The sequence below is a fragment of the Trachurus japonicus genome, chromosome 24, assembly GCF_045865225.1.
Source record: "Trachurus japonicus isolate A0001 chromosome 24, Traja_1.0".
Classification (NCBI taxonomy): domain Eukaryota; kingdom Metazoa; phylum Chordata; class Actinopteri; order Carangiformes; family Carangidae; genus Trachurus; species Trachurus japonicus.
In genome coordinates, this window is record NC_140930.1 from 27,055,048 (window position 1) to 27,081,558 (window position 26,511).

At 41.9% G+C, this 26,511-nt stretch overlaps 3 protein-coding genes across 12 annotated transcripts in view; 2 read left to right on the forward strand and 1 right to left on the reverse strand.

The window, feature by feature from the left end:
* Positions 1–626: 626 nt before the first annotated feature.
* On the reverse strand, positions 627–8,121 carry enpp5 (ectonucleotide pyrophosphatase/phosphodiesterase 5). 2 transcript variants are annotated; one of them, XM_085770322.1, is made up of 4 exons: positions 7,833–8,121; positions 5,881–6,786; positions 4,585–4,761; positions 627–2,606 (listed from the first exon to the last, which is right to left on the reverse strand). In XM_085770322.1, the coding sequence occupies exons 2-4, from the start codon at positions 6,761–6,763 to the stop codon at positions 2,158–2,160; spliced, it is 1,509 nt and encodes a 502-aa protein (XP_085626448.1). In that variant the 5' UTR covers positions 6,764–6,786; positions 7,833–8,121; the 3' UTR covers positions 627–2,157. The 2 variants fall into 2 exon arrangements, with proteins under 2 accessions (XP_085626448.1, XP_085626447.1); XM_085770321.1 differs by having other exon boundaries at positions 5,881–6,805.
* Positions 8,122–13,343: 5,222 nt separating this feature from the next.
* Positions 13,344–21,436, forward strand: hmgn3 (high mobility group nucleosomal binding domain 3). 8 transcript variants are annotated; one of them, XM_085770496.1, is made up of 7 exons: positions 13,344–13,463; positions 15,543–15,593; positions 15,894–15,923; positions 18,012–18,065; positions 18,637–18,735; positions 18,942–19,041; positions 20,551–21,436. In XM_085770496.1, the coding sequence occupies exons 1-7, from the start codon at positions 13,449–13,451 to the stop codon at positions 20,556–20,558; spliced, it is 357 nt and encodes a 118-aa protein (XP_085626622.1). In that variant the 5' UTR covers positions 13,344–13,448; the 3' UTR covers positions 20,559–21,436. The 8 variants fall into 8 exon arrangements, with proteins under 8 accessions (XP_085626622.1, XP_085626623.1, XP_085626626.1 ...); XM_085770497.1 differs by having other exon boundaries at positions 18,640–18,735; XM_085770500.1 differs by lacking the exon at positions 18,942–19,041.
* Positions 21,437–25,245: 3,809 nt separating this feature from the next.
* The window catches only part of phip (PHIP subunit of CUL4-Ring ligase complex), a 37,177-nt gene continuing 35,911 nt past the window's right edge, over positions 25,246–26,511 (forward strand). The window contains exons 1-4 of one of the 2 annotated variants that reach the window (XM_085770895.1): positions 25,246–25,361; positions 25,475–25,533; positions 25,619–25,648; positions 25,800–25,859. In XM_085770895.1, coding sequence (XP_085627021.1) covers positions 25,322–25,361; positions 25,475–25,533; positions 25,619–25,648; positions 25,800–25,859 — 189 coding nt within the window. In that variant the 5' untranslated portion in view covers positions 25,246–25,321. Of the gene's footprint in view, positions 25,362–25,474; positions 25,534–25,618; positions 25,649–25,799; positions 25,860–26,145; positions 26,459–26,511 lie in introns of those variants that run through there. The other variant, XM_085770896.1, reaches the window with a different exon arrangement.

The following is a 26,511-nucleotide window of genomic DNA, read 5'->3' on the forward strand; positions in this document are numbered from 1 at the left end:
AAGGTGTAAAAGCCCTGTCCTCATACACAAACATGTACTAATAAAAAAAATCCATACAAGACATTCAGTTTCACATAAGTCCCTTTATTTTCAGAAGACTCTTTAATTGCATCAACATGGCAAAGATAGTTAATCTGTAAATCATATTAAATACATTTTTTTTCAAATTCAAGGTAATATTGAACGGAGATAAACCTGATCTAATAATTACTTCTTTTCTAACAATTTCAAAGGATTTATTTAAATATAGCGTGGATATATTTCATCTCTCTTTCAACAAGTCAGGGGAAAAATTACCAGACAACACTTTTCACTTTTCATAAAACAAGATCCTTTTCAGAAAATTAACAATTTCATATAAATGCTTTCAATTTATGAATTTAAATTTTGTAAAAACTAAATTCTCACAGTGATGTCTGTCATTTTTTTGGGCACAGGTATTAGTCAATGCATCTAAAAGCAGACAAAGAAAACGGAACCAATTCTTTCCGAAAAGATGCTGAAAAAATATTCTAATCATTCACTGACAGATTTGGATTTCTACTCGACTTTCTATGATTAAGCTAATTAAAAAGCTTTTTTTGGCAAGAGGCACCTAACTTTTTTTTTTTATTATTATTATCATCATTATTTCAAATAGCTACTACGAACAGGAAGTGCAAATTATACATGACCTAAAAAGCATCCAACTACTGCCCCTTCGTTCTGTTTCGTTTCTGTCCTGTAGTGCAAATCAGGGGAACAGTTCTCGCAAGTCATGCCAAAATAGTCTTCTCAACCAAGCAACAACGAAAACCCTTAAATTCCCTACTACGAAATACTCACCAATAGCAATTGCACTTCACATTTCACCAACAAATGGCCATGGTTATGACGGGTCGACGTGTGAAGAGGAGGGCAGTTCACAGCCATCTACACAGATAAATGCCTTCCCAACACAAAAAAACAGACCAACTCACACACGGACGATTGCACACCTTAGAGAGAAGTTCTCTGTTAAGTTAAAAGGCAAATGGTAACCGACTACTGAAGAGCAAGGTGGTGATGTGACGGGCTCATGGACTGACCTACACACATGAGCAGAAGCCTGGCACATTGAGTGAGTCTTTAGTGGAACGTATGTTTCCAAGTAACATTCAGAAAAGTAACACTGAGCCCAGCGGGTCTCCTCGGAGTAGTCGGGTTTTGAATACTTCAGCTCAATCACAGCGTTTTTTTGTATCGTAAAGTAACTTCTAATTCAGTGCTCAGATGTCAAGTAGAGCGATTGGTGGGAAAAAAATATCTGACAGAACCTTGATCATTGTTTAGCATCGCAACATACAAATCTGCTTTGCATAGATTTGAAAGCGTTGAATAAACCAAATCGACTGCCTGAATAGAAGGTGTCAGCGCACTTCAAAAGAAGTGGGTTCTGCTGAGACTGACTATTCCTGTAACTTTCCAAAAAAAACAACAATACTGACAGTCACTGCATGCAGTGTAAAAAGATAGGCAGGATTTCAGCTTCTCTCTCAAGCCATTGATTTTTTTTTTTTAGCAATCATACAATTTTCCGCACAAATGAGTGCAACACCATTAATTGTCATCAAGGAAAGATTGTCTAAAAGTGTGCGCACTTGTTACCATCAAGAAAAAAGAAAATTATTGCTTCCAACCCTTTCTACAAATGGCAAGAGTGAGGCTGCTCCTCACAGCTACAAACACACCAGCCTCCAGACAAACTCACTTCTTTTGAAAACACTGACACCTGAACATGATCCAAGTCACAGTTTTTCCCACCAAAGGTTCATACTTGTAAGAATCACAGGTTAAAATTCTACATTTAGCTTTGATTTTTTTTTTTTAACTCTGTAAAAGTGACAATGAGAATGATGAGATGATATTAGGTAAAATTCACAATCAAAGCAAAGCCACTATGACGCCCTATAATTATCTTAAGCCTGCACCAGAAGCAAAGCCTGCATGTTTCCCTCACACATGAGCAGAACAAGATGCGCCTCTATACGTGATTACCAGGTCAGATTAGATTCTCTTGAGCTTCGCCTGACAAAAGAGCTGCACAATGGCATGGCGATCAGCGGCGTGAGGGAGGCGTGCAGGGCGTGCTTCTGGACAGAGCATAACTACCTTGGGGGAGGAATACCTCCTCTTCTTTTATATCTGCCATCCGTTCTGTTCCTTCAGCTTCAGATGCAAGTCCTCCTGCAGTAAGGGCTGTGACATCTCCCTGCTTCTGTGTTTCAGTGAGGGCAGCTGTTTGAGCGTCACCTGTCTGACGTAGAACACCAGAAAGCCCAGCACCATGACCACGCTGATGAAGGAGCCCACGACGGGCGCGTAGGAGTACTGGTTGACCCTGGGAGGGCTGCTGCTGGCCGTGGGCGTGGCGGGTGTGGGCGTGGGCTCTGGGAACAGCAGATCCCTGACGTTTGAGAGGGAGCCGTTGTTGGGCAGAGGGCGGATGGACAGGATGTGGCACATGAGAGGGTACAGGTCGACGGAGCGCATGGAGGGTTTCACGTAATTCTGACGGAAGGCCGGCCCACGGGCCACGAACACTGGCTGCATGCTCCGCAAGGTGTTGTCGTAGCCGTGGTTTCCCACTGGAGAGCAAAAACAAGAAATACATTCGCATAAGGAGTTGCAATGCTATGATGTTAATGATTCTTGCATTGTTAAACTATAGCTGTCCAGTTTCCACATCCCATGAATCACAGGCAGCACATTTTGTTTGCAGATTTATGGGATCTGGCTCTGCTTGCTCTGTGTCATGATTTACTCCCGTCACTGCTTTGCCTCGGCTGACTGCTTACTGCTAGATCAATCACAACAACACACAGGCAGAGCTGAAAATGAAATCAAAATACACACACAAGCACAGAAATCTTTGATATAAAAAAAGCTTAGACCGGCTAACTGCTGCTCCTAAGATTTATCACTGCTTTTACCTTCCTGAAGACCTGACAGGATTCTTTTAGTTTGTCGAGTTAAATCAGTACAGGTAATCTGCAGCATCAGTGGCTTAAAAGGCAAATTCGCCTATTGCCATAATCCCTATAGTCAGGGGTATGATACCTTTAATTATCAGTGCATGTTGTTTTGAGATCAGCAGAGCTGCTCAGCGACCACAATGGAGGTGCATGGTTACAGGTCCCCCCTGTTGGCTTTTTTTTTTTTTAAGTACAGTCTATCAGCCACTGATACTGATGGATATTTTTGTTGTCTTTTGTGCTGAATTTTTGTGAAATAAAAAAAACATATATACAATATACACAATCCAACAATTCCAAAACGCTCTCATGGACAAGTTGTGACCTGCACATTCACCACGCTATGAGATAATCATGTATAATGTAACTCACAGCTCACGTCTCTGCCCCGCAGATCTCAAAACAACATGCACCGATAAATGAACCTATCCCTATGACTATAGGGATTATGGCAATAGGAGAATTTGCCAAAATGTTGACCTATCCCTTTAACAAACCATCCTATACCTCAGACTCATCTGGCCTTAAAGGGACCATGTGGAGTCTTTCACCAGATATAACACTGTAACACTGTGGAGGAGTTTTTTCATGTGGACCACCACATATATATTATAATAAATCGTGTATACATAGGATGGTAATGTGTAACAATATGGGTGACATATGTTTGCATAGTCCTGCCTGTAGTTTCTGGCAGATCAGTGGTGGAGGTAATGAGTAAACAAATCTAGCAGGAGGCCTACTCCAACAAAAGCAGTGAAGAGGAAGACTGTTGGCACATAAACATGGATGTAAACAAACCTGGGTTCAATACATGTAAAGTACTGCAAATGTTGTACAAGGCAGCTCAGAGATGCACACAGTTCAATTCAACCAAACTCTAAGGATCATCACAAGCTCTGCACAACAACACTTCACCGCGTTCACAGTACTAGTGTGGGTAAAACATAAGCATCGAGCAAAGGTATCAGATATTGTAAACAGACTGTGGAAATGGGTTTGTATTTGGGTGGTGTAGCATGATCAAACACACTACAATAATAATCACTGTTTCTTTTGGCCAGCTGCTGAAACAGCTGGACAGTACAAACAACATCTGATGTGCAGCACAGCATCCTACAAGACATATCTAGCTGCACTACCGTAGTGAATACTGAGAGTGAGCAGGGTTTCCTTTCAGCCACCAGGTCATTCTACTGATTAACAATCCCTCAACCAGAAGAAGAATTAGGCAGTAAAAGGAGCTGGGGTAATCTGTGGCTGCATTAAATACTAGTCTGCCTTCCATCGTACCTGCTTGATTTGAAACGGATTAAGAAAAATAACTCTTGGAGGCAGCGCAAGAAGAACATCCACACCCACACGCACATTTCTGCTGTTTCTAAAGGAGAATAAATTTGGGCTCTCTGTGTTAATTACAGCGGCTACAACATGAGCGGGCTCTGATTCACTGACTGGAAAGAAAGAAAGAAAGAAAGAAAAAAACTCCTGTGCTGCTAATAATAGAGCAGATGGATGCTGCTGCTTGAAACAACAACAAAAGACGTTTCATGTGTAAAGCTGCAAACCAGAGTATTGTCTCAAAACGTACACATGAAGGACCCGGTCCGGTTCTGCAGGACGGTCCAGCCCTCCTTGGCCTCAATGATGATGGGCATGATCCTGACGTTGTGCTGATAATGGAGGTGGGTGGGGATGTCTTCCTTCTTGTACACCGCCATGTTTGGGTTTGCATCCACCAGCTTGCTGTACACCTCATCAAGCTTCCCTGGAGGAGACACACACACACACACACACACACACACAGGTGCGAAATTAGAAGAGCCAAGTTGGAGAAAAGCAAAATGTCCCTCTTACATCCCACATTGCGAATATATTCCTCTTAAATTGCATCACATACCCATTAAAGTAACTGTTTAACATAAAACCACTTATTCACCATTTTACACCTTTTTTATGAATCATGCAAATGGAATATTATGCATTAGTTGATGTCACTGGTAATGAAATTTGTCTGTTCATCTCATATATTCATATTCCTACTCCAGACATGAGAGTGGTGTCAGTCTTTTCATCTACCACACAGCAAATAAGTGCATTTCCTAAATTGTGACCATTTGTTTTAATGTGTGACATCAAAAAGAATCTGATAATTTAAGGATTCATTTAATGACTTAATGATAATATAATGAATGGCTGTGGCTCAGGAGGTGGAGCGGGTGGTTCACTAAACATGTGGTTGGTGGTTCGATCAAAATGTCCTGGGGCAAGATCGAACCTAAAATTGCCCCCAATGTATCATCAGTATGTGAATGTGTGTGTGACAGATAACTGATAGATACAGTATGTAGGCAAAAGGACTGTTCAGATGTATGTGAATACTGTATTGAAGAAAACAACAAATATAGATTTAAAGAACTACTGAAAGAGCATTTATTAGCCAAACAGCTCTCTGTCTGTCAATGTTTAGTTGAGGCTACTTGGTACAATCAATTTGTGTGATCCAAATTCTGTTTTTGTAAATGTAATATAATGGAATTGTGTCTAATGTATGTTGATACCTGACCATCTGACTATTTAAGAATTATGTTAAGCTACATTGTGGAGGTAGCCTACTGTTAATTTGAATTAGGTCCTGTAATATGTGAATATGTGTGTGTTTTTGTTGTGTGATGTGTTTTCTGTGATTGTGTACTGCAGTGGAAAGATAATTGTGTTGGGTATGGACTCCAGGATGAATAGCAATGGCCTTAGCCAAAGTTAATGGAGATCCAAATAAATGAAATGAAATGAAATGTAATTCCTAGTATAAAGCACTGGTGGTCATTGAGTCTAGTAAAGAGCATCACAAGTGTGAGTCTGTTGACCGTTATGACAGATAGGCTACCTTCTTTAGGTAGTATTCCCACCACTGGACTCTTATCCACCCAGGTGTACAGGTCTCTGCTGACGTACTGGTCCAGCTCTATGATATTATCGCTGAAAAGCTGCGTCATCCCGTGGTCACTGGTCACGATCAGGTTCACCTGCTTGTACAGCCCGGCCTTCTTTAGCTCGTTAATGAGGAATCCCAGCTTCTCATCGATGTCTGCGATGACTGCATCCATGAGGGAGCTCTGAGGTCCCAGGTTGTGCCCGCTCTCATCGGGCTCCTCCCAGTACAGAACTCCGAAATCCACCGCTTCCTCTTTAGGTGCAGCGAACCACTCAACAATCCGCTCCACTCTGCTTTCAAAGCTGACAGAGGCATTGTATTGAAGGTACTGAGTGGGGTACATGTCATGGATCTTCACATCAGACCCGGGCCACATAGCCGCCCCGCTCCGTCGTCCACCATCTTTCTGGATGGTGACCCAGAGAGGCACGGCCTCCTCCCACCACCGAGAATCATAAATACTGTCCGTCTCCATGGAGAAGGAGCGGTTCAGAGTGGGGTCGTACATCTCGTTGGCCACGATGCCGTGTGTCTCGGCGTACAGACCCGTCACCAAGCTATAGTGGTTGGGGAAGGTTTTGGTGATGTAAGCGTTCTGCACCTGGTCCACTGTCACCCCCTCGTCCATGAGGCTGCGGAAGTTCGGCGTGGGGACCCGGTCCACGTAGTCCCAGCGGAAGCCATCGAAGGACACTAGCAGGAGCTTGGGCCGGTCCCTCACACTGTGGCTTCTGCTCCCAGGTTGGTTGAGGCGGTGGGGGGAGACCAGAGGCAGCAGCAGGGCCCAGAAGCAGATCAGAGGACTGCAGCCTCCTCGCAGCAAGCAGCCCAGCATAGTGCAGTGAGTGATGACACAACCTGAAGAGACACACAAACACTGCAAAGCCTGAATAACGTGCCTCTCATCTGGAAAAACCACACATTAACCACACACTTTTATATACTTTTGGTCAGGGGATGTTTTGTGGTTTGACTTTTACCTGTTATTTCCAGTGAAGGGGAATCATAATGCTGCAGGATACAGCTATAAGACAACAGTGTGGCACAAACAGGGCTGCAACTACCATTTTCACTTTAGATTTCTACGCTCATTACATTCTACATCAACATTTTATCTTTAATATGTCAGAAGATAGCAAAAAAAACGTGCATTAAGAAAGATTTCAATGCATTTCATACAAGATTTAGAGAAATTACCATTTCCTTGACTGATTAATGAGTCAAGAGTAACTGAACTAACTTGCATCATCTATTAATCAAAGATTATATAGCCTACTAAAAGTACATATTTGCTGATTCCAGCTTCTCCAATGTGCTGCACTTTCACTTTTATATTATGCTCTTGCTGCTGAAGTCACACCACCGCAGTCTTCTCTGTTCTCTGACATTTGGTAGGTTAAATTATTCATCCTTTCATCAGAGAAGTGATTTCAACAGATTAATAATGAATGCAATCATCATTTACAGCTCTAATGTGAATATGGAGCCCAACAAATGAGATCTTAGTTCAGAAAATACACTGTAACATCATGTAAGATGCAAGGAATCCCAGGTAATGACTGTATCAGTATCTTAGTGAGACACAGAGGTTACAATAAATAAACTGTGTTTGGACTGTAGACATTACAGGTCAGAGCAACAGTGATGTCAGTGAGGAGGTGTCAGACTGAAGACACAGTGACTGCAGTAAACACAAGACTTTAGTAGGCTGCAAATGAAATAATGGCAGCCTTCATTCTCCACAGCCGGGGCGCTTGCGGCTTTAGGTGCTGCAGAGCTAAGGGAGCTAATAAAAACACGCATCAACATGAGCAACACGCACGATCTTCAGGCTGAAAATATAACACATACACACACATTTGAACCACGCAGAAGGAGAGAGAGCCGCTGTCAACAAGCCTTACCTCGTTATCTGATCCTGCACGGGCTCGCCTCGCGCTGCGCACAGAGATAAACAGAGGGGAAGCGCGCGCGGCCTGTTTCGTTAACCCCGGTCCGGTCCGGTTCTGTATGTATGTGTGCGTGTGCGTGTGTGTCTCCACAGCTCTCCGTCGCTTATGTTCTTTTGCGGAACCGAACCAGGTCATAGGAAGACAAAAGGCGGCCCGGCGTTTCCTGCAAGTGCATGCTTCGCCTCATGAAGAGCCGCATCCCCCCCAATACACTGCGATCGACAAGCGCACAGGTCCCTATGACGTAATGTAGGACGAGGAGGAGGGGGGAGGACCCAGCGTTACAAATAGACGTCTTGGTGTCTGTCAAATTTCAGACAGCTTTTTTATTATTATTTGTATGTGTTTTTCTTTAATGATCATTCTTGAACAAAACAAAACAAAAAAAAATACTAATAATATAACATCAACTTTTCCAGATGTGATGTTGCATTTACAGATGTGAGCGCAAGACTGACACTGTGCTAAAAATAGTGCAATTCAAAGACACTGCTGCTCTAATTCAGTCAGCATTTTTTTTTCTTCCACCCGTAGACGTGATAATTCTAAACGTGCGGCGCAATAGTGGCCCTGCACCGACAATGACGCAACCTGGCCACAAGGTGTCAGCCGCGCGCCGTGTAGAAGTGTCCACACGCCCACAGCTCGAGTCCCCTCACATGTTAGTGCGTTATAAAGAAAGATGGCATCTCAGTCATGTTGATGCCTATTTCTGACCCTCTGACAGGCGCCTCCATTCCCGTGGAGGGAAAGATCAGTTTACTGGAGCTGATTGCCTGAATGCATCATTTTCATTTTCTCCATTAGAGCCTTTTCATTTGCTGTTAATGCAATGACCTGCCACTTTTCTGGAGGCTACATTATTTTTACGACCTTGATTTATAGTTATGATCAAAAGCTCCGCAACAGTTTATAAATGGACACTGTGGTGAGGCTGCTTTGTCAACTGTATCCATTTTCTTTCAATTATTATTATGATTGTTAAGGGTGAGAAGTCTTGGGCAACTGCATCTGCTGCTGAAGACCATGTGGTTTGATTGAAAGCTCCAGAGTAGCTCATAAAATCCTTTTTGTTTGTATGAACCCTAAACATATATTTGCAAAATAGCTGTGCTGCAGTGACTGAAATGTCACATTACACATTGGTATTAATACGAGCCTTAAACACAAGAACACACACACAAAAAAAATCACACTGTAAACCTCAGAAGACATCTAGAGACGGCTGTAATGGGATCATGTTCTCTAGCTTGGGTTCTAATGCTGGCTTGAGGGAATTCCTCATTAGTATCCATTACTTAGCAGCAGCAGCTTTACAGCTAGCCAAACAATAGGACATTACAGTTGAATAGACTTGTAATAAAGACATAAATGGGTTTATAGATTCAATTCAAAGAAACCCAACCTCTTTAAACTTAAAGCCCCACAGCAAGTTCCCGACTCATTCTTTCACCAGAGGAATTTTTATCCAGTCGTAATATGAATGTACCTACAATAGGCCAATCAGGCATGAAATGTGTTGTTGTCTCTTTTAAAGATGTGATGATGTACCTACTAAAACCACCAGACCTGACACATGCATACTACCATATAAACCTCTCCCCCACTGATGTGTTACCTTATTTAGGAAATTCTATTAACTGACCAATGAAGACTAAAACAATTCATATTCACTGGCATAAAAAATCAGGCTAAACAAGTGCTTGTGGTTTAAGTGTTTCCTTATACAGGAAGTATCACACATGTTCATATCACACGTATAAGAACACAGTGGCAAGCATGTCTGCCACTTTGATTCAGACTGACATACATCAACAAATACTAGGTGGACTGCCATGATGTTTTGTACAAATGTTCCCACTGACTGTGGTGATCCCCTGACACTTAGTCCAGCAGGTTGATGTTGATGCTTGTTTACATTTACTGTAACCCCCCACCTCAAATTCATTTCATTTTGGGCAACAATTAAATTTTGCCCAAACGACTAAAACAACATTCCCACAGGTGGATAATTAATTCAGCTGAGGACGGCAGAGAACCAAAACGCATCCAAACTTATTCTTTGCCCATTAAATTTTGCATGCATTTTCAGATGTGAGTGCCTGTTTATATTTTTTTTTGTGTCTGTGTGTGTGTGCAACATTTTTTACTGTGCACCCAGGCCTGTAGATATCAATCTTTTGGAGCTGTGCAGATGTTTTCCACATTTTTTTTGTCACTGCTGAATAATTGACATGTTGCATTGAGCAGACAACATCTGTCAGCAGACACTCTGAGGATGTGGGAAGAGAAGAGTAGGCTTTGTAATTGGGAGCTTCAGTTTACTGACTGAGACATGTGATTTATATAAAAATAAATAGTGTAAAAACTAACCTGCTGTGAAGTTAATATGCCACTGTTTATGAGCTTTTATGGATCCACTGGGTGTGTCTACTGTACGTGTGTGTGTGTGTGTGTGTGTGTGTGTGTGTGTGTGTGTGTGTGTGTGTGTGTGTGTGTGTGTGTGTGTGTGCGTGTGTGTGCGTGTCTTTGACTGTTCACAGATGTTTGTGTATTGGGACAGTAAGTTCAAATACTCAACTAAATCAAAATGAAATGCCACAATAGGGGAACATCCAAAAGAAAGCCACATCAACAACTGTGTATTTGAAAAATTAACATTTTCATCCACAATAAAATGTTGTTTGAAACAAAAACCACTTTCTATATCATTTTCAGGGGGGCTACTTCTTTTCACAGCGGACTCTTTTTGTGCTTTTCTTTTATGTATGTATGTGCTGTACATATTCCTCATTGTATTTTCACTGTCTATTTAGCTGACTGTGTGAATCTATGTGGGAACAGTGGAGCTGCCATCAAGCTACCTGCTCCTGTGTGTTCTGGGTTGACTTCTAAACCAGTCGTGTATTCACAGCCATGTAGACATGAAGGGGTTTTGTTGGCAGGAAAGCTCTGTCTTTTGTCAGATTTGTCAGAGACCTTTCTCCATCTATTGTGATGTTGTACAAGAATGTTGCAGTTGCTTTTGTTGATTTCTTTGTAGAATTTTTTTTTTTCTTTTACAGTCATTGTGAGTTTAAAATGGTGCAATATGTACTGTAATGTACACACTTAAACACTGTGGGACAGGGTGGAAGCTGCTGTTGTGTAGAAGACATTCTGGATGTACACAGCAAAGGGATTCTGTAATAATACTGTAAATTACAGAAGATTCCTCAGGGTTTGAATATGTGACTTAAACTTAAAACATACATCAAGTTTTGTATGCTGCAGCATTTATCTATGATATCATAATAAACATCTAAAATTCTGAGGATGATCCAGTTCTGAGGTCATGGAGTAAAAATATATTTTGTAAAGAGAAACACACAACTTTGTGCACTGAGATTGTAGCCTGTCCTAAACATGAATATTCTGGTAATACACTGATCTGCCATAACATTAAAACAGGTGAGCGTTGTGTTGTTGTCAGACTGGTGTGTATTAGGGGTGTGTTTTTACGAGTTAATTCTGAATGATTAGTAATTTGATTTGAAACTTAATGTAGTTTCTGTTATTTTCCAAAAACTACAAATGAAATAAACAAATAAAAAAACCATAAATGAGTCACAACATCAAAACAAGTCACTGCTTTCAATGTTGTGGATCATGTGTGCGAAAGAGAAGAACAGATCTACTGACATCTTATCCTCTTAGTCTTATCCATGTTTGTTAACCTGTGAAAGAAGGTTTGCCATAGTGGTTTGCATAGACTTATGTGGAGCAGGAGAGTTGGCTGCTGGGCATGGGATTTGCAAGTATTAAGATTACCATATTCTCTCAATCACAACAGAAGACATTTCTGGAGCCAGTCGGAGCTGTCCTCTGCAGGGGCCTATCTGTTGAGCTGCAGGACACTTTGTGCCTGTGTGGGCACCTTGACTTGCCAGATTGGAAGTGACTGCTCTTTTGCCTGACCCCTTTGGCTGTGTAAAAGGGCACAAGGGCTGGCAGAGAGGTCAAGGTTTTGGCCTTAGGGACATTTACACATATAAACGTCCCATCAGGACATAACACTATTTGGTCAGCATCTTGTCCAATATTTAGGACAATTAAGTGGATTTAACATCTGTCATGATGCGACCTGTCCACATAATATGCAGTTCTTTAATATGTATCATTTTAAGATGTTTTTTTTCCTACACGTGTTACATTCAGTCATTCGCTCACAGTGGACTGCAAGCTCAGGTATTTAGGTTCACTGAATCCCGTATGGCCTCATGTTATCTTACACAATGATTCCAGTCAGTTCCACGGACTGAGGTGCACATGTTTTAAATGTATGGAAACACAGGTCAATGCAATAAGTGATAAAAGACAACAGTATCAGCTCCACTATAGAATTATTCAAGAGAATTCCCAATAACAACTGAAATACTAATAGTATAATAATAAATACAATTATTTTATGTATGGAAAATCTGTGTCTTTCTTTTGGTAAATGAATCTATCTATCTATCTATCTATCTATCTATCTATCTATCTATCTATCTATCTATCTATCTATCTATCTATCTATCTATCTATCTATCTATCTATCTATCTATCTATCTATCTATCTCATTAGACCCAAAACAAGGATGGGGAGGAGTTTGTAACCACAACTGTAAAAAGTATAGACTTTGTGAACAATTAGCTACAAACAGGCAAATGGATGAACCAATAGACAAATATTCCCATGACTGGCCATCATGTGGTCATCAATATGACCCTGTCAATATTTCATTTTTTACATATAATGTTTATTGTAAATATTGCTTCATTACATCGCCTATAGTGCCAGCCTATATGATCAATGCCAAACTCATTAGTACACTCTCATAAAAATGTGTAGACTGGTGAAAGAAATCACAGCCTCAGTATCCAGAAGGCACTAACAGGTCCACTGTATGCTAAACGGTGCCCCTTGCATTGTTTTACCCAGTATCATGTTCCCACAGGGACTGGTACCTTTGCTGTGACAAGGTGTTTGCTGTGCCAAAGCATGGTGTTTGATTACTGTAGTTCTTTAGAACAGGGAAACCCTGTAAGACACAATGCTTTTCTGGAGCCTGTCTGTGGGCGACATTGTGTCTTTGTGTCCGTTTTTCTGGCCCTTTGTGTGTTTTATTTACAACATTCTCTGTCTTCTCATCCTACATTACCCAGATCCGCCGAGAGTCGGCCCCGCTTTCATTGGCCTGTCTCCACTTTCCCTCTCAGGCATCGCAGTCTGGTGGGATCTGCGCACAAAGAGCGCGGAGCCAATCACAGGCGGTCTCTGATAAACCCCGACCAATGACAGCAGCCCTCTTATTTACATAGAGTCAGGATGAGCCAATGGGGAGTCAGCACAGGAGAGGGTTTTGACCGCTCTGTCCAATGGCTGTGGGAGGTATAGAGTTTTGGGGAGTGCATATAATCAACATATTATCGAAGGTGCTTAGATATTGATCCAGTATTTCGAGGTAGTTCAAATTCACCTCTCTTGGACCTTCAGGCTTGACCTTAATTTTTCTGCGCTTGGTGGAGAATAATTCACACGTAAAAATGCCGAAGAGAAAGGTGAGTGTCGTTTGTGCCATCCGGCTCACTTCACTGTAGTTTTTTCTGCTCTTGCATTTGAGGGGAAAATAGCGGTGCGCGATTTTGTGGCGACGTCGAGGCAGGTGAGGTGATGCCAAAGTTTGAGGAAGCGTCTTTCAGCCCGCAGCGTTTCAGGTGTATTTAACACGTCGGTGCTTGTACGGGAGAGGTTTCATCTACAACATTTGATCTTTTTACACTGTCAGTGTCCCTGTGTTCATCTCAATGGCCGTTCTTGTGGTCGTTTTATTTGTCACTTCCCTGTCCACTGTGCGCACTGGTTAAAGTCAGACGGAGCCGCCGGATGGATGGATGCGTAAAATCCCGTAGAGACGTGCGTGATGATAATTCTGGTGGGCGCGTTTCACGCATATATGAGACTTGTAGATGTTTGGATAATGTGTAATCTAACAGGAGAAAAAAAACAGATCACCACCTCCCTGTCTCATTATAGTTCTCCAGTAGCGGTGAATGGTCGCCGCCAAGCCGATTGAACAAACCCACAACCAGATGAAGAGAAAGGAATAAAGAAAGAGGGGATCAGGGACAATCGCCGCCGTGTTAAAAGGGGCCGTGACACTGTCTAAACAGCATTTCACGACGAGCTCCAGTGCATTGTATCATTGCATACATGGAAACTGGCTTTTCTACCATCTAAAAACTGCCATTGTCTGCGCAGATTCGCCTTTGAGGACAGAGAATGGGGGGCCTCTAGGGGCGGAGGTCGCCCACATGCAAATGATGCGATTGCCAACCTGCAGGCTAAACCAACATTGTTTTTTTTCCGTGGTGGGGGTGGACTCTCCTGTGCACTGTCCTTACCTACCTGCAGCCACCATGTTCATAGGATGGTCTGAACGGAGCATGACAGCCCTCACTGAGCGCTATAGTCAGCGATTGCGTCTAAATGAATCCATGTTGATATGCCAGTATTCTTAGGGGGAGCTCAGCTCCTGGCATGTAAACAAAAAGCCCCCATTAAAATGATAATCAAAGAGCCTCTGGCAGCATCATTTAACATCATCAGATAAATATGAATTTCCAATTACGTATGTAATTTACAGCTCAGATACAGATTGCGACTTAATCAGGTGACACGTTCGAGTTGTCAATTAATTCTTTGATTTAAAGCCAAAAATACCAAATTATGGATCAATCCAGAAATGACCAAATACTACATTCATTCTGAGTGACGGAATTCAAACCTTTAAAATTCTGACCGCTTCATTTTGTACACAAATATTAAAATATTAAAATAAAAAATATATTAATATTCTAATAGGCTACCTGACAGTGTATTGGAAGGAGGCAAGTAGAAAAATATGTACAGGGCTTCCTAACTCAGTGTTGTGTTGTGAACAGGTGTTGTGCACAGGACTGGAACCAACAGTCAATTCATGATCAAACAATAGCTTTCTCAATCAATTAATCAATCAATCATTTGGTCTAGAAAATGTCAGTGAACGCCTGAAAATGCCCATCACCGTTCTTCCAACCAGGCTGAAGTCTTTAAATTGATTTATTTTTTATTTCCATGTAGTAAACTAATATCAGCAAATTCATAAAAGGAAAAGTGAAGCCAATTAATGTTTACTATAAAAGGAACTTAAATGATTTGTTCATTTATCAATAGTCGCATTTTTAATTTATGTTGATATCTGAAAGCTCAGCTTAAGTTACACTTTTATTACTGTAAAATTTTATCATGTTTAATATGGATGTATCTGAAAAATAAGAGCTTCCAATACAAATCATGTCTGTTTCTGAACTTTTGACCTTTATCCAAAGCCTCACTGTTGATTTGCATTAGTTAGTTAATTATTACTTTATGATTCATCCACGTCACCTTATTGATCATCGGCACAACTGAACACAACAAACCATAAAAGACCAAATCTCATCACTGATAGTTACAGTAAGTACAGAGGGCTAATGTCGTTCTCTGGGTAGGTGAATGGGGGGGGGGGTGCTGTCCAGTGTATGCGTGTGTGTGTGTGTGCACCTCGATCCACGTCGCCCTGGTAACAGTTTCTCCTTTTGTTGCTTTATTAACTACAGTCTCCAGAGGGTCCCGAGGGCAAGGAGGCCTCCAAAGTCACAAAACAGGAGGTAAATGTTTCGGGTGTGTTTGTGTGCTGTGCGTGGGCGTGCAGGCGTGTGTTTGCGTGCTGTGTTTTTTTGTATTGACAGAGAATGTGTGTGTGTGCATGTGCGCCTGTGTGTGTGTGTGTGTGTGTGTGTGAGTGAGTGAGACAATAGACACATGACAGGTTAATGATTAGGACACTTGTAGCAGTCACCAAAGCAGATCAGCTCCAGATCAGGTCGCAGAGGTACAACTGATATCTCTCTCTGTCACTGTCTCTCTCTCCCTCTCTCTCTCTTGTTGATCATCCCTTGCTCCGGTAGCCCACCAGAAGGTCAGAGAGACTGTCAGCGGTAAGTTTTGTTCTCCCCTCCCTGTCTTCACCTCTGTCTCTGTCCTCTCCTTCCTCTCCCCCCGCCCGCCCCCTCCTCCTGCCTCGGCCTTGTGAGATAATAAGTGGCACGTTACCAAAGTTCAGAGTAAAGTCCTCACCCAGTTTATGGATTTGATCAGTGCATTTTACAAATTCCATAAAAGAACGCTCCCCCTTGCGTCTGGCTTGGTATGCATGTCTTTTTTTCTGTTGTCTTTTGTCCATTCTCAGTGTGGTCTGTTGCAACACCTTGTTGACATGTAGGGCTGCATGATTACAAGAGTGTGTATTGCAATTTGATGTCATAATAGGTTAATGGATGTGGAATATCATTATAATTCAGCTCTTAACTGGACAACAGTTTGGAAAAATGTTCAGTTTGCATCCAAATCAATCCTGGTAAGATGAACCATATTGGAGAGAAACCAAACCATGGTTAGGTGATCATGCAGCTCTGCTATACAGACCACGTGTTTTTATCTGTGTTGTAGTTTGCATGTTGAACTCATCCCTTTTTAGTCTTTGCATGTGTACGTATATTTGCATGTGCACTTCAAAGGAAAAGTTTGACATTTTGGGATCTGCGCTTATTCTTTTTTCCTGCAGAGACATTGATGTGAAGATGGGTAGCACTGTCATGTCTCTGTTAGGGATGTTCCTAACGACTTCTTCCTTGTCAATGAAATGGACATTTTCTAAATTTAGACCAGTCTAGGAATAGTCAAGATCAAACTGCCAAACTACAGCAGTAGGTTGGTAGCAGGTGGCTATGTAACATCTTTGATGCCAACACATAATCAGTGTTGTACATTAATAGAATCCATTAATCCATGAGTATTGTTGGTGCCCACTAGCAAGGATGGTTATTCAATCTAAGGTCAACTAATCGCACACATCCATAGCGTTTAAACTTTAGATATGATGATCGTAGCCAGCAGCTGGGTAGCTTAGCTTAGCATAAAGACTGGAAAAGGGAGGGAAATAACCTGTTAGGCTTATCCTAAAATTAAAATGTCATGATAAAAACATCTACCAGCACTTGCAGAGTTATTACTTATTAACACATCATATGTCTGGTTTGTTTAACCTGTAGCATGAAGAGCTACTAATTACAGTTGGTTATCTCAAGGCACTCTTCAAATAGAGGAGGAGCAGACTATGATCTTTATTATTATACTGTATATCATAACATAACCATTAACTGGAACCCTGCAGTTCCCACCAAGAGCAGGTGACTCGTGAAGTTACAGAGTTATTTCCTTTTATTTCCAGTGCCTATAATAAGATAATGTGTGTATTTTCCTCAAAGATCAGCCCACTTCTCAGGAAACACTATTACTGCATTTTTTAAAAATGTTTTCTGATTTGATGTTTCCTTTAAATGCCTTCAACTGCAATTCAATTAAGTGGAGGCCACTATTTGGACTACATGGCACATAGTACAGTCTTTCTTGTCTTAAACTCTAAATGTTAAGCCCCATTTGCCTCAGAGCAAGAAGAACTTATGTCTTTCATTTACTGTCTCATGTGCAGAGTGTCGGTAATTTCTAAAGAAAAAGAGGGATATTCTGAGCAAGAATCACATGATTCAATTTCACAGCAGCGTTACTGTAGCTCGTGGCTTCAGGGTAACGTGGTCCACGCTCAGCCGCCTGGAAAAGCTCTGCAGCAAACTAGCTCACACCGACTGGCTAGAATTTAAACTCCCATCTGATATAGTCATTGCAGAGTGGTCTGAGGTCAGTTCACTTTTAGAAGAGGCAGATATTTAAAACTACTCAACACAGGAATATTGTCAGATCCCATTGCCTAGGAGATTCAGTACGAGTTCTTCATCGTTATTACCATTTACAGTGGGATCCAGTGCAGACATTCCAATCCTCAGTGGGCTGTGTTCATCCTAATGAGTTTTCTAAGCCGCTCTTCTGGCTAAAGAGATTTTTATTTTAAACGGTGCTGAAGGGTTCTGTAAGAGTAGCGAGATCAACTATTCTTTCTCCAAACACTGTGCACTTATTAATACACTGTCAGCATGGTCAGTACTGACTGGCTCTTGTGTAATCTACAGAAACCTGCTCCTCCACCCAAGCCTGAGGTCAAGCCTAAGAAGGCCATCGTCAAGGTAAGCACACACACATACACACACACACACTTACTACTGGTTTATGTACTTAACCAAGGCTGCTGGATCTGGAGAACACACAGAGAACTCCTCATGTTGCAGTTTACACATTTCAGCTACACCTACAGAATCCTCGTCTCACTATTTATCCTCCAAACAATCTAGGAATTCACAGATATTTATTTTAAATTCTTAACTATCGATAAATACTGCAGCACCAACATTCAACTTTTATTTATATAATTAGATTTATTTTAATTACTTGCGAGCACAATTGACATTTTGTCTTCCCTGACTATTGAGAGAGGCAGCTTTGTTACTGTATTTGACAGCAGGAAATAGAAAAACAAAACAAAAACATTCATATACTTGAAATTAGTTCAACTTGGAAAAATATTTGAATAAATTCAGGGTATTTTGGGGTGAAAATTAGTCAAAATACAAAAGGGGAACCTCACACATACTAAAAAAAAACATAACTGTCAGCGAACAGCTTTCATATGTGATACTGTAATGTCTGTCAGCATCATGTTTATATGCAGTGTGTGTGCTTGTAATGTTTTCTATCCAGAAGGTGGCAGACGAGAAGCCCATGAAGGCAAAGAAAGGTGGCCCTAAGGGAAAGAAGGACGACGGCCCTGCCCAGAATGGAGAGACCAAGACCAATGAGGTGTGTGGGGGGAAAATAGAAAAGAATGGGAAAATATCTCAAAGAGGAAAATGCAGAGAGACGAGAAAATAACAATCTTTATTCCCTTTACTTTGTCACTTTGTGTATAAACACTTACACACCTACATTACTCCTTGGCCTGCTGTGCAATCACATCACTAATAATCACCTCACTTCATTCCACACACACACACACACACACACAGATCTACGTGTCTCGTCCGTCTGTCAGTGTGTCATCCATCAGAAGCTCGGCTCCCTCCATGATGTCAGTGAGAGGGCAGAGTGAGACAGTCAGAGTTAAGGGTACGGTCCAGTGTTTCTAATCCGTCTGTGGTGTGTGTGTATTGAACACTAACATGTAGTACAACTTACAACTAGTATTATACACTAATCCAGCAAACATTTACCCAGTGTGCTTTGCAGTGTTGTGTGTGCATTGGCAAAAGAGAGAGAGAGAGGATGAAAGACGACAGCGGAGTGAAGAGGAAGAAGAAGTGAGGATGTTCTGGTGCGTTCCTGGCTGTGTGCGGTGAAGAACTTTTTACACATGAGCAGGAAGGTTCAGAGTTGTGACATGGAGGGCGACTGGCTCAGTTTTGGCTCAGACAGGCAGAGGAAACAGACAGGAGATGTTCACTCCAGTCAGATTGCGCACATACCCAGACACACACAGTGCTGGATTTCGATTCGCTTGTTGAGATAATGTTGATTCCTGCTGATACCAGAAGAGTTATGGGTTTCAGTGAGTAGCTTTTTGGAGCAATGTAGTGAATAAAGAGAGCGTGCTTGAGTTTATCTACCAGAAAGGCCACTGTTGGAGATATATAATTTTAGTCTGAGCACTATTCACAACCAGGATCATTTGACTTGACAACTTGATGCTCTCTCACATTATAAGAGTAAGTTCAGTCTAATCACAAACATATTTCCCATTGGTGTACTATCATGGGGTTTATTTGCACATGGTTTTCAGATAGATGAGAGGATTTCTTTTTGTTCAAATCAATGAGAAATGGACCTTGACAAATTTAATGGCGACAATTGTCTAAACTTACAGGGGTGGATATCTGAAAATGTTGTGCACCACTTGCCAAGAGTTAGCTTAGCTTAGCATGGAGACTCTAACCGAGCAAGTGTTAATAGGTTTGTTTTGTTAACTTTTGACAGGCCCGGGCTGTTTTACTCCATCTTTTGTGGTTATGCTAAGCTAACAAGCTCTGGGGCCTGGCTTTGTATTCACAGACATGAGAGCGGTGTTGATGTTCACCCGTACCTCTCGGTGAAAAAGCAAATAAATGCCACTTTACAAAATGTTTATGTGTTCCTTTAAGTGTGCCTCAGAAACTCCACTGGCCCGTTTCTCTCCATGAATATATTCAGAGAGGATCTCAGCTTAAACTTTAATGCTTACAAAGCAGCCCTTGTGTTTTTTCTATTTTGAAAAACCTTTTTGCCTCGTTCCCAAAAGTTACCAAGTTATTTGATTACGTAGCCCCGGGCACAGACTGATGCCTGCCTCTGAGTTCCTCGGATACCGGTAACTCAGTATAAAGATGCTTCCAAGCTCAAGTGAGTGCCATATTCGCTCAGATTGTGCGGCGAGATCAGCTTTCGTCTTAAAAGGCTGGTTTAGTTACATGAATGATTTTGGACTACACCCACTGAGGACCTGCCAGGTGAGTCTTGGCAGAACAAACCAAAGCCAAGTGTAAGTTGTGGGTTTTTGCTTTTTTGAGCCTATTCTCAGGGGGAAACAGAGGTAACACTTCGAGACTGACCCTGTGTCCAACTTTCCCTTCCTCCTTCCTTCAGGTAACTGAAGCAGCGGAGGAGGCCACCGAGGAGAAGGCGTAAAGACACGGACGCAGCATCCACCGACTCGTCCCCTCTGACTCCATGGCAGCAAAGCATCTTTTTTTACTGACGATTTTTGTACCATGCTGAATTTTTTTTAGACTTGTGATAGTAGAGATGGACAACCAGCAGCCCCCATGCCCATGTGCTCACACTCCTTTTCAGCTCCTCGACCTTCAGTATGGTTTTTTTGCTCCACTCTCCTCCTTCCTCCATTCTGCATCGCTATACGGCACGCCTCTCCGACGCAGACAGACAGAATGAAGTGGTTTTTATCAGACGGCTGCAGATGTTCTTCATTTTTGCCCGAAGGGGGGCTGTAAACACGACTGTTATGGTCTTTTAAAACCAGCTCTGCCTATATTTGTAGTTTATTCTCTACAAAAAGATGATCACTACTATCGGGCACTCTGAATAATTCGGAGATGCTCCATTTCCAACCCCCCCGACGGCGAAGTTGAGGATTTGTCGATATGTGTTAGTAATGTGGATGAAGAGCCACAAGAAACCAGGTCCATGGTCGTCATGGAGAACATCTGCAGCTTTTTAAAAAAAATCTTAACTTTTTTGGAATTACCGCCACTGTGTTTCACATAGCTCCTTTTTGTACGTGTGCTGGAGTGAATGTGTTTGTGGGTCTCTGTGTTTGACTTTGTTCACTTTGCAACCCTCCCCCCCCCAACCCCCACCCCCCCGGTCGCCTTGTCCTGCAGCAAAGTGACATAGCAATAATGAGTGGTGCTTCTGTTCTAGACGGCTCTATTGGCTTTGGACCCTCTGGGCTTCTCTGAGTTTCATCCTGTTGGGAGAATATTTTGAAATAAAAGAAAAAGTTGATGTCAAATCGGAGTTTCTGTGTTCTTCTGTGTCTCCTCGATTATTGGTGAATAAAAGTGTAGAAAATAATGTATGTTGAGCATTGCATATGTGTTTTCTCTATAGTTAGACGGCAATGCCATGTTTTCGTTTTAACCACTGGTATACCTTCACCTGTGCTGGGTTTTTTGTAAGTTGGAAAACACAGGCAAAGCGCTGTGTGTGTGTGTTTGCATGTAGCATGTGCCCCCCGCTGGAGTTCCAGAGCTCCTTTTCAGTGTGTTCATGTTCAGAGTTAGTTTTTGAAACCAACACAAAGCCACCGCTGTGTGTCTGTATGTCTTTGTGTGTGTGTGTGTGTGTGTGTGTGTGTGTGTGTGTGTGTGTGTGAGGTCGCCAGGGGCACGTGGCTGTGTTAAATACAACTGCTGTGTCAGGAAGTGAAAGGTCAGCATTTGCCAGAGTGGTGGGACCTGATGAAACCATACAGTCTCTTTATTGCGGGACAAGCTGTCACTCACAGTCACAGACCAATGACAGGCTCCTCTTTTTAACATGAGGAGGTGTGGAGTGATGATGTCTGAATACCACAGATACCGGAGAGGCCAATTAAAATGTATTATCTGTAGACTTAGTCAACAGTATGACACCTCTTTTAACAATGAGATAACAGCAGAAAGAAAGTGCTGGATATATGTAATATTTACTTGAAAAGTTACTTTTTTTATGTACACAAAAAACAAACTCAACTTCCTTGAATTCTCACATTTTACCCATACACCATAGTACTGAAGTGTAAAGTAATGCTACACAGGTACAGGATTTAAATCTGTGCATGCTTGTGGCTACAAGAAGATGACAATGAATAATGCTGATAAATCCATCCCTGCTCTCAGTAGAGCTACAAGGGACAAAGATATCTGCCGCCTGGATTAATATCTTTCAGTTCTTCTGGCCAATTTAAAATCTTTGACACATTGAGAATGAAGTAGCCTATTGTATCAAACCAAATCTCCAAACAGCACCTCTCATGCTGGATGTCCTGACATATGAGAAGTTGTAAATACTACAGGTCAGGATTCATTTGGTCAATGATGAGTTAAGCTCAAAGTGATGTATATTTTTTCTTAGGCCTACTTTTGTGTCCATTACAATGATGAGATATCTCCTGGTGCACTGTGTGTTGGGAAAGACAAGCTTTAAAACACATCAGTGGATTCCTTTTGTATTTTAGGAGGAGAAAATGTGTAACTGATTACATTCCTCCTCAGTACCTATAACCTCTGACTCCTCTTTGCCCCCCTGCTCAGCTGAGTGGTGTAGGGTGAGATTGCCTCCTTGTGGCCATGTCAGTCAACACAATAACAACTACACTGGAGGGGTCAGGATGAAAGGTAACCTGGAAGAGATTGGCTGGGGCTAAAAATTGAAACTTGGGCTAAAAATTCAAACTTGGTCCTATTCCACAACACAAGGGTTTTGTTGTGTTTTTTCCCCCCAACCTATAAAGCTTGTGAAATATGTTGTGCAGATTGCAGGATGGTCTAGAGGTTTAAGAGACCATACATCAAGTGGTTGACACATCTAAAGCTGGTAGTAACTCCAACAGCTGTTGGGGTTGCTGTACAGGTATTGAGCTTTCTCTTTGAGTTTTCTATATCAATAGGCATTGCATGTTCATGACTATAGCCTATTATATTATCTATCTATATTATGAGGCCTGAATTTTATAGGCCTATATCAGCAATGAGAAGTGCTTCTTGTTCCACTAACTAATCTGTCTGATCAGTGTAGGAAATGGCAGGCTATTCCACCTGCTTCTTCTCAAAGTATAAAATACACCCACATGTTCCAGAAGATTTGTGATAGTTGGTGGAGCCACTGGACGATCACCTCCTCTGGATTATTAGTGACCGACAGAGGCAGAGCCGTAATTTATCCACAAGTGCAAAGCAAAGTGTACGACAATGTTAATAATGACAAACAAAATTGATATGTAGGGAAACGCATGGGCTCCAAAATGTCTGTCACCTTTGGATTTGAGCATGTGTGTGAGAGATATCCCAAGAGTGTCTGCATTTCACAAGGAAAACCAAAAACTTGTGATATGTGAATAGCTAGGCCTACATCAAAGCTTTATTATTATTTTTTATTTAAAAAAATGTGGTCAGTTGCTACTTTTCTTTATATCATCAGCATCCTTTAAGACACAAACTGACATATTCCTTTACATCTCTGCCAGGCACTGAAATGACATGCACGCAATGTAAATGGAGAGGTTGTTTTTGAATTATTTCAAATTATGCTATCTAATTAATAAACCATTCATTACAGTATATAGGCTACCATGTAGGCAATATATATGATACAAGGATAAAAATACTGGTAATAATTCTTTATTGAGGTAGATTACACCATGTAAGCACCTGCTCATGTTTACGTTTACACTGAGGTGAAACTAAGGAAGAAACTGGTGGGGAAAAAAATGTGCAACCAAAAATCAAGCTCTACCTTTACAGTGGTGTTTGAAATGTTTTATTTGGTTCCTTGCAAATATCTCACACACTGAATCTGAGGCTGTGTGTTTTCTGTCAACAACAAAACACAGCATTAGCCTCACTTACATAGTGGATTGTTTTGTAATAAACTGATCTTAAAACAGTTCCAACATAATGTAAAGAGATTGTGGTAATATGGAGTGGTAATTTGAGTAATTGCTCCTGCTTTCATTGATGTCTCACTTCAAATAAGAAAAACAGTTCATGAGGTGAGCAAGATAAGAATTGAGTCTTGTTTTAAGTGGCTCCATGCTTTAAAAATAGCTGTTTTCAATTGCCATGTAATGGACCTCCCTCACATATAATAGCCTAATATAATATGATTTTATTGTATAAAAATAGCTCCTTAGTGTTGCCTCTTCTTTATTCACAGGTGTCTCAGGAACCAGAGAAAGTGTGCTTGTCAGTCATCTAACCAATTTCTTCAATAATCCTCTGTGATGGTCCATCTTGCATAAATGTCTGATTGCCATTAAATTCCTGTAACTCACGAGGTTTCATTCATTAAGCTGCATTCCCCTTCTTCTCCAACCCTTCCCCCATTTTAATGCCTGGCAGTATTTGGAAGAGAAATGGACGACTTCCCCACCAAACGGCTCCCAGAGAGAGTGGGTGTGTTAGCGAGACATCTTGTTACACAATAACATCAGTAACAAGCAGCGAGGCAAACGAGAACACACAGTATTATCAAAGCTAACATTATTATTATTATTTTTTATATAAAACGTAGCTGAAACGGTTACATCGGCTATAAATCCCTCTCAAACACAGGAGCCATGTTTTACATCCGCATCTAAAAAAAATACACAAAGTACAACTGAATTTAAGTAGAATCAATGCGCCTCTGAATTAAATGTATGTCAATATAAGTCTGTAATTATTAAAACATGATAAATGTCAGCTAGCTACGGAGTAACGGCCATTCTGCAGCAGTGTATCCTCTCCTTTAGCACGCTGCCATTTCTACCTCCCCTCTACAGTGGCGTGCGTGGAACACACCGTGCGTATTCTTCCGCAGAGGGCTTGCGCTTTTTCCTTTGAGGGGGAGGGGGATTTCGGCAAACATACCTCCACGGTCGAGCGACCGCCGCTAAAAATCACCGCGAGGGATAGTAACCCCGGGGATGTCGTGGCTGTTGGTTCTTAGCGAGAGGAAGACGGTGTTCTGCGGGGGTAAAACCCACAGAGTGCCCTAATTTGCGCTTCGCGGAGGACTACTCGACGCAGCCGGGACTTCGTGTGAGCGGAGCTGAATGGAGGCAGCCTCTTCCTGGTGGATAAACAGTGACAGCTACAGGGCAGCCACCTAGACCCACCACACAGGCTCTGGCGCTGCCCTGGCAAACAACACCAAAATGGCTTCAGACAGTATACACATCGCGCAGTTGACTTCTGGTGAGTAAAGGAGATCGGAAAATATGTCATGGTTGTTGTAATATCCCCACAATTTCCTCGGTGCCCTCTTCTAACGCAGCTCCCGTCCTCTTCTCCCCCTCCAACCATACCAGAACTGTACTTCCTAATAGCCCGATTTCTAGAAGCTGGACCGTGTCAAAAAGCAGCCGAGGTTGGTGTTTTTGCATTTAAAGATAATTTATAATATGTCCGAAATTGTCACGGGGTGTAATTTTGTATTTGTATCCTATTTTCAGACCCTGATAAGGGAGGTGGAGGAGAAGGAGGTAAGCAGTCAGCAGTACGAGAGAGATGCTTCTCTCTGCACTGTACTTTGTGATGTTGCTTTTACTCTGATTTCTCATTTACTGTTTTAAAACATCACTCAATACATTTATGAACTGGATGATCACACTCGGCACTATTTTTCCATCTCAGCTGCTGCCCCAAAGACTGGACTGGACGGGGCAGGAACACCCCGGGACGTACGAAAATTTGGTAAGGGAGCCCTATAACTGAGGAAAAAGTTTTTAGAGAGCAAAATAAAAATTGAATTTCCCGCAATTTTTAAATCAGGTGGTGAAGAAAAAAACTGAATAGGACTTTGCAGGGCGAGCTGGCTGCTAGTTGGGGCCGTTTCGGGGCACCGAGGGGTCGGGTCCCAGCCTCATGTGCACCGTGGTGTGCGAGTTCGGTGCCATGCATATCCTAAAGGTTTTAATAGTTGTTGGAAAAATGTGTGTGAAATGTTGATACGTCATGAGTGTTGTGGTGTAGGAGCGCCAGGATCCGGAGGAGGGACTCCCTGCGCCACAAGCCGGAGAGAGATGGAGGCGCTCTTGTCCTGCAAGAACCATCATTTTTAGTGCACGGGTTGAAAACACACAGGGGGCAAGAGTTAGAAAACAGGAGTTTTTGAGGAGAATATAAACAGTGTATTCAGTAAAGCCGGAGTTACAGCTCCCATTTGAGGTTTGGGGGGAGGGAGGCTGCTGGCTGCTTGTTGTGGAGTCATTTTTTGGAGAGCAGTGGTGGGGGACTGAGGTCCAGACTCGGATGGAAGAGGAGAGACAGATCAGTTTATGTGAAGATGCGAGGTAACGTGGAGCTGATCTCTAATAATCGCGCTATTAATTGACAACGCTAATTG

What these genes read in the sequence shown, in the direction of transcription:
- enpp5 (XM_085770321.1), bottom strand. Translation starts at nt 8,015, where the DNA reads ATGACCTGGTTCGGTTCCGCAAAAGAACATAAGCGACGGAGAGCTGTG. An exon ending in GTGCAGGATCAGATAACGAG is followed by an intron (nt 6,806 to 7,832) that starts GTAAGGCTTGTT and finishes CAGGCTTTGCAG; the next exon opens with TGTTTGTGTGTCTCTTCAGG. An exon ending in CCGGACCGGGTCCTTCATGT is followed by an intron (nt 2,607 to 4,584) that starts GTACGTTTTGAG and finishes TTTGCTCTCCAG; the next exon opens with TGGGAAACCACGGCTACGAC.
- hmgn3 (XM_085770496.1), top strand. An exon ending in CCAAAGTCACAAAACAGGAG is followed by an intron (nt 15,594 to 15,893) that starts GTAAATGTTTCG and finishes TTGCTCCGGTAG; the next exon opens with CCCACCAGAAGGTCAGAGAG. An exon ending in CTAAGAAGGCCATCGTCAAG is followed by an intron (nt 18,066 to 18,636) that starts GTAAGCACACAC and finishes TTTTCTATCCAG; the next exon opens with AAGGTGGCAGACGAGAAGCC.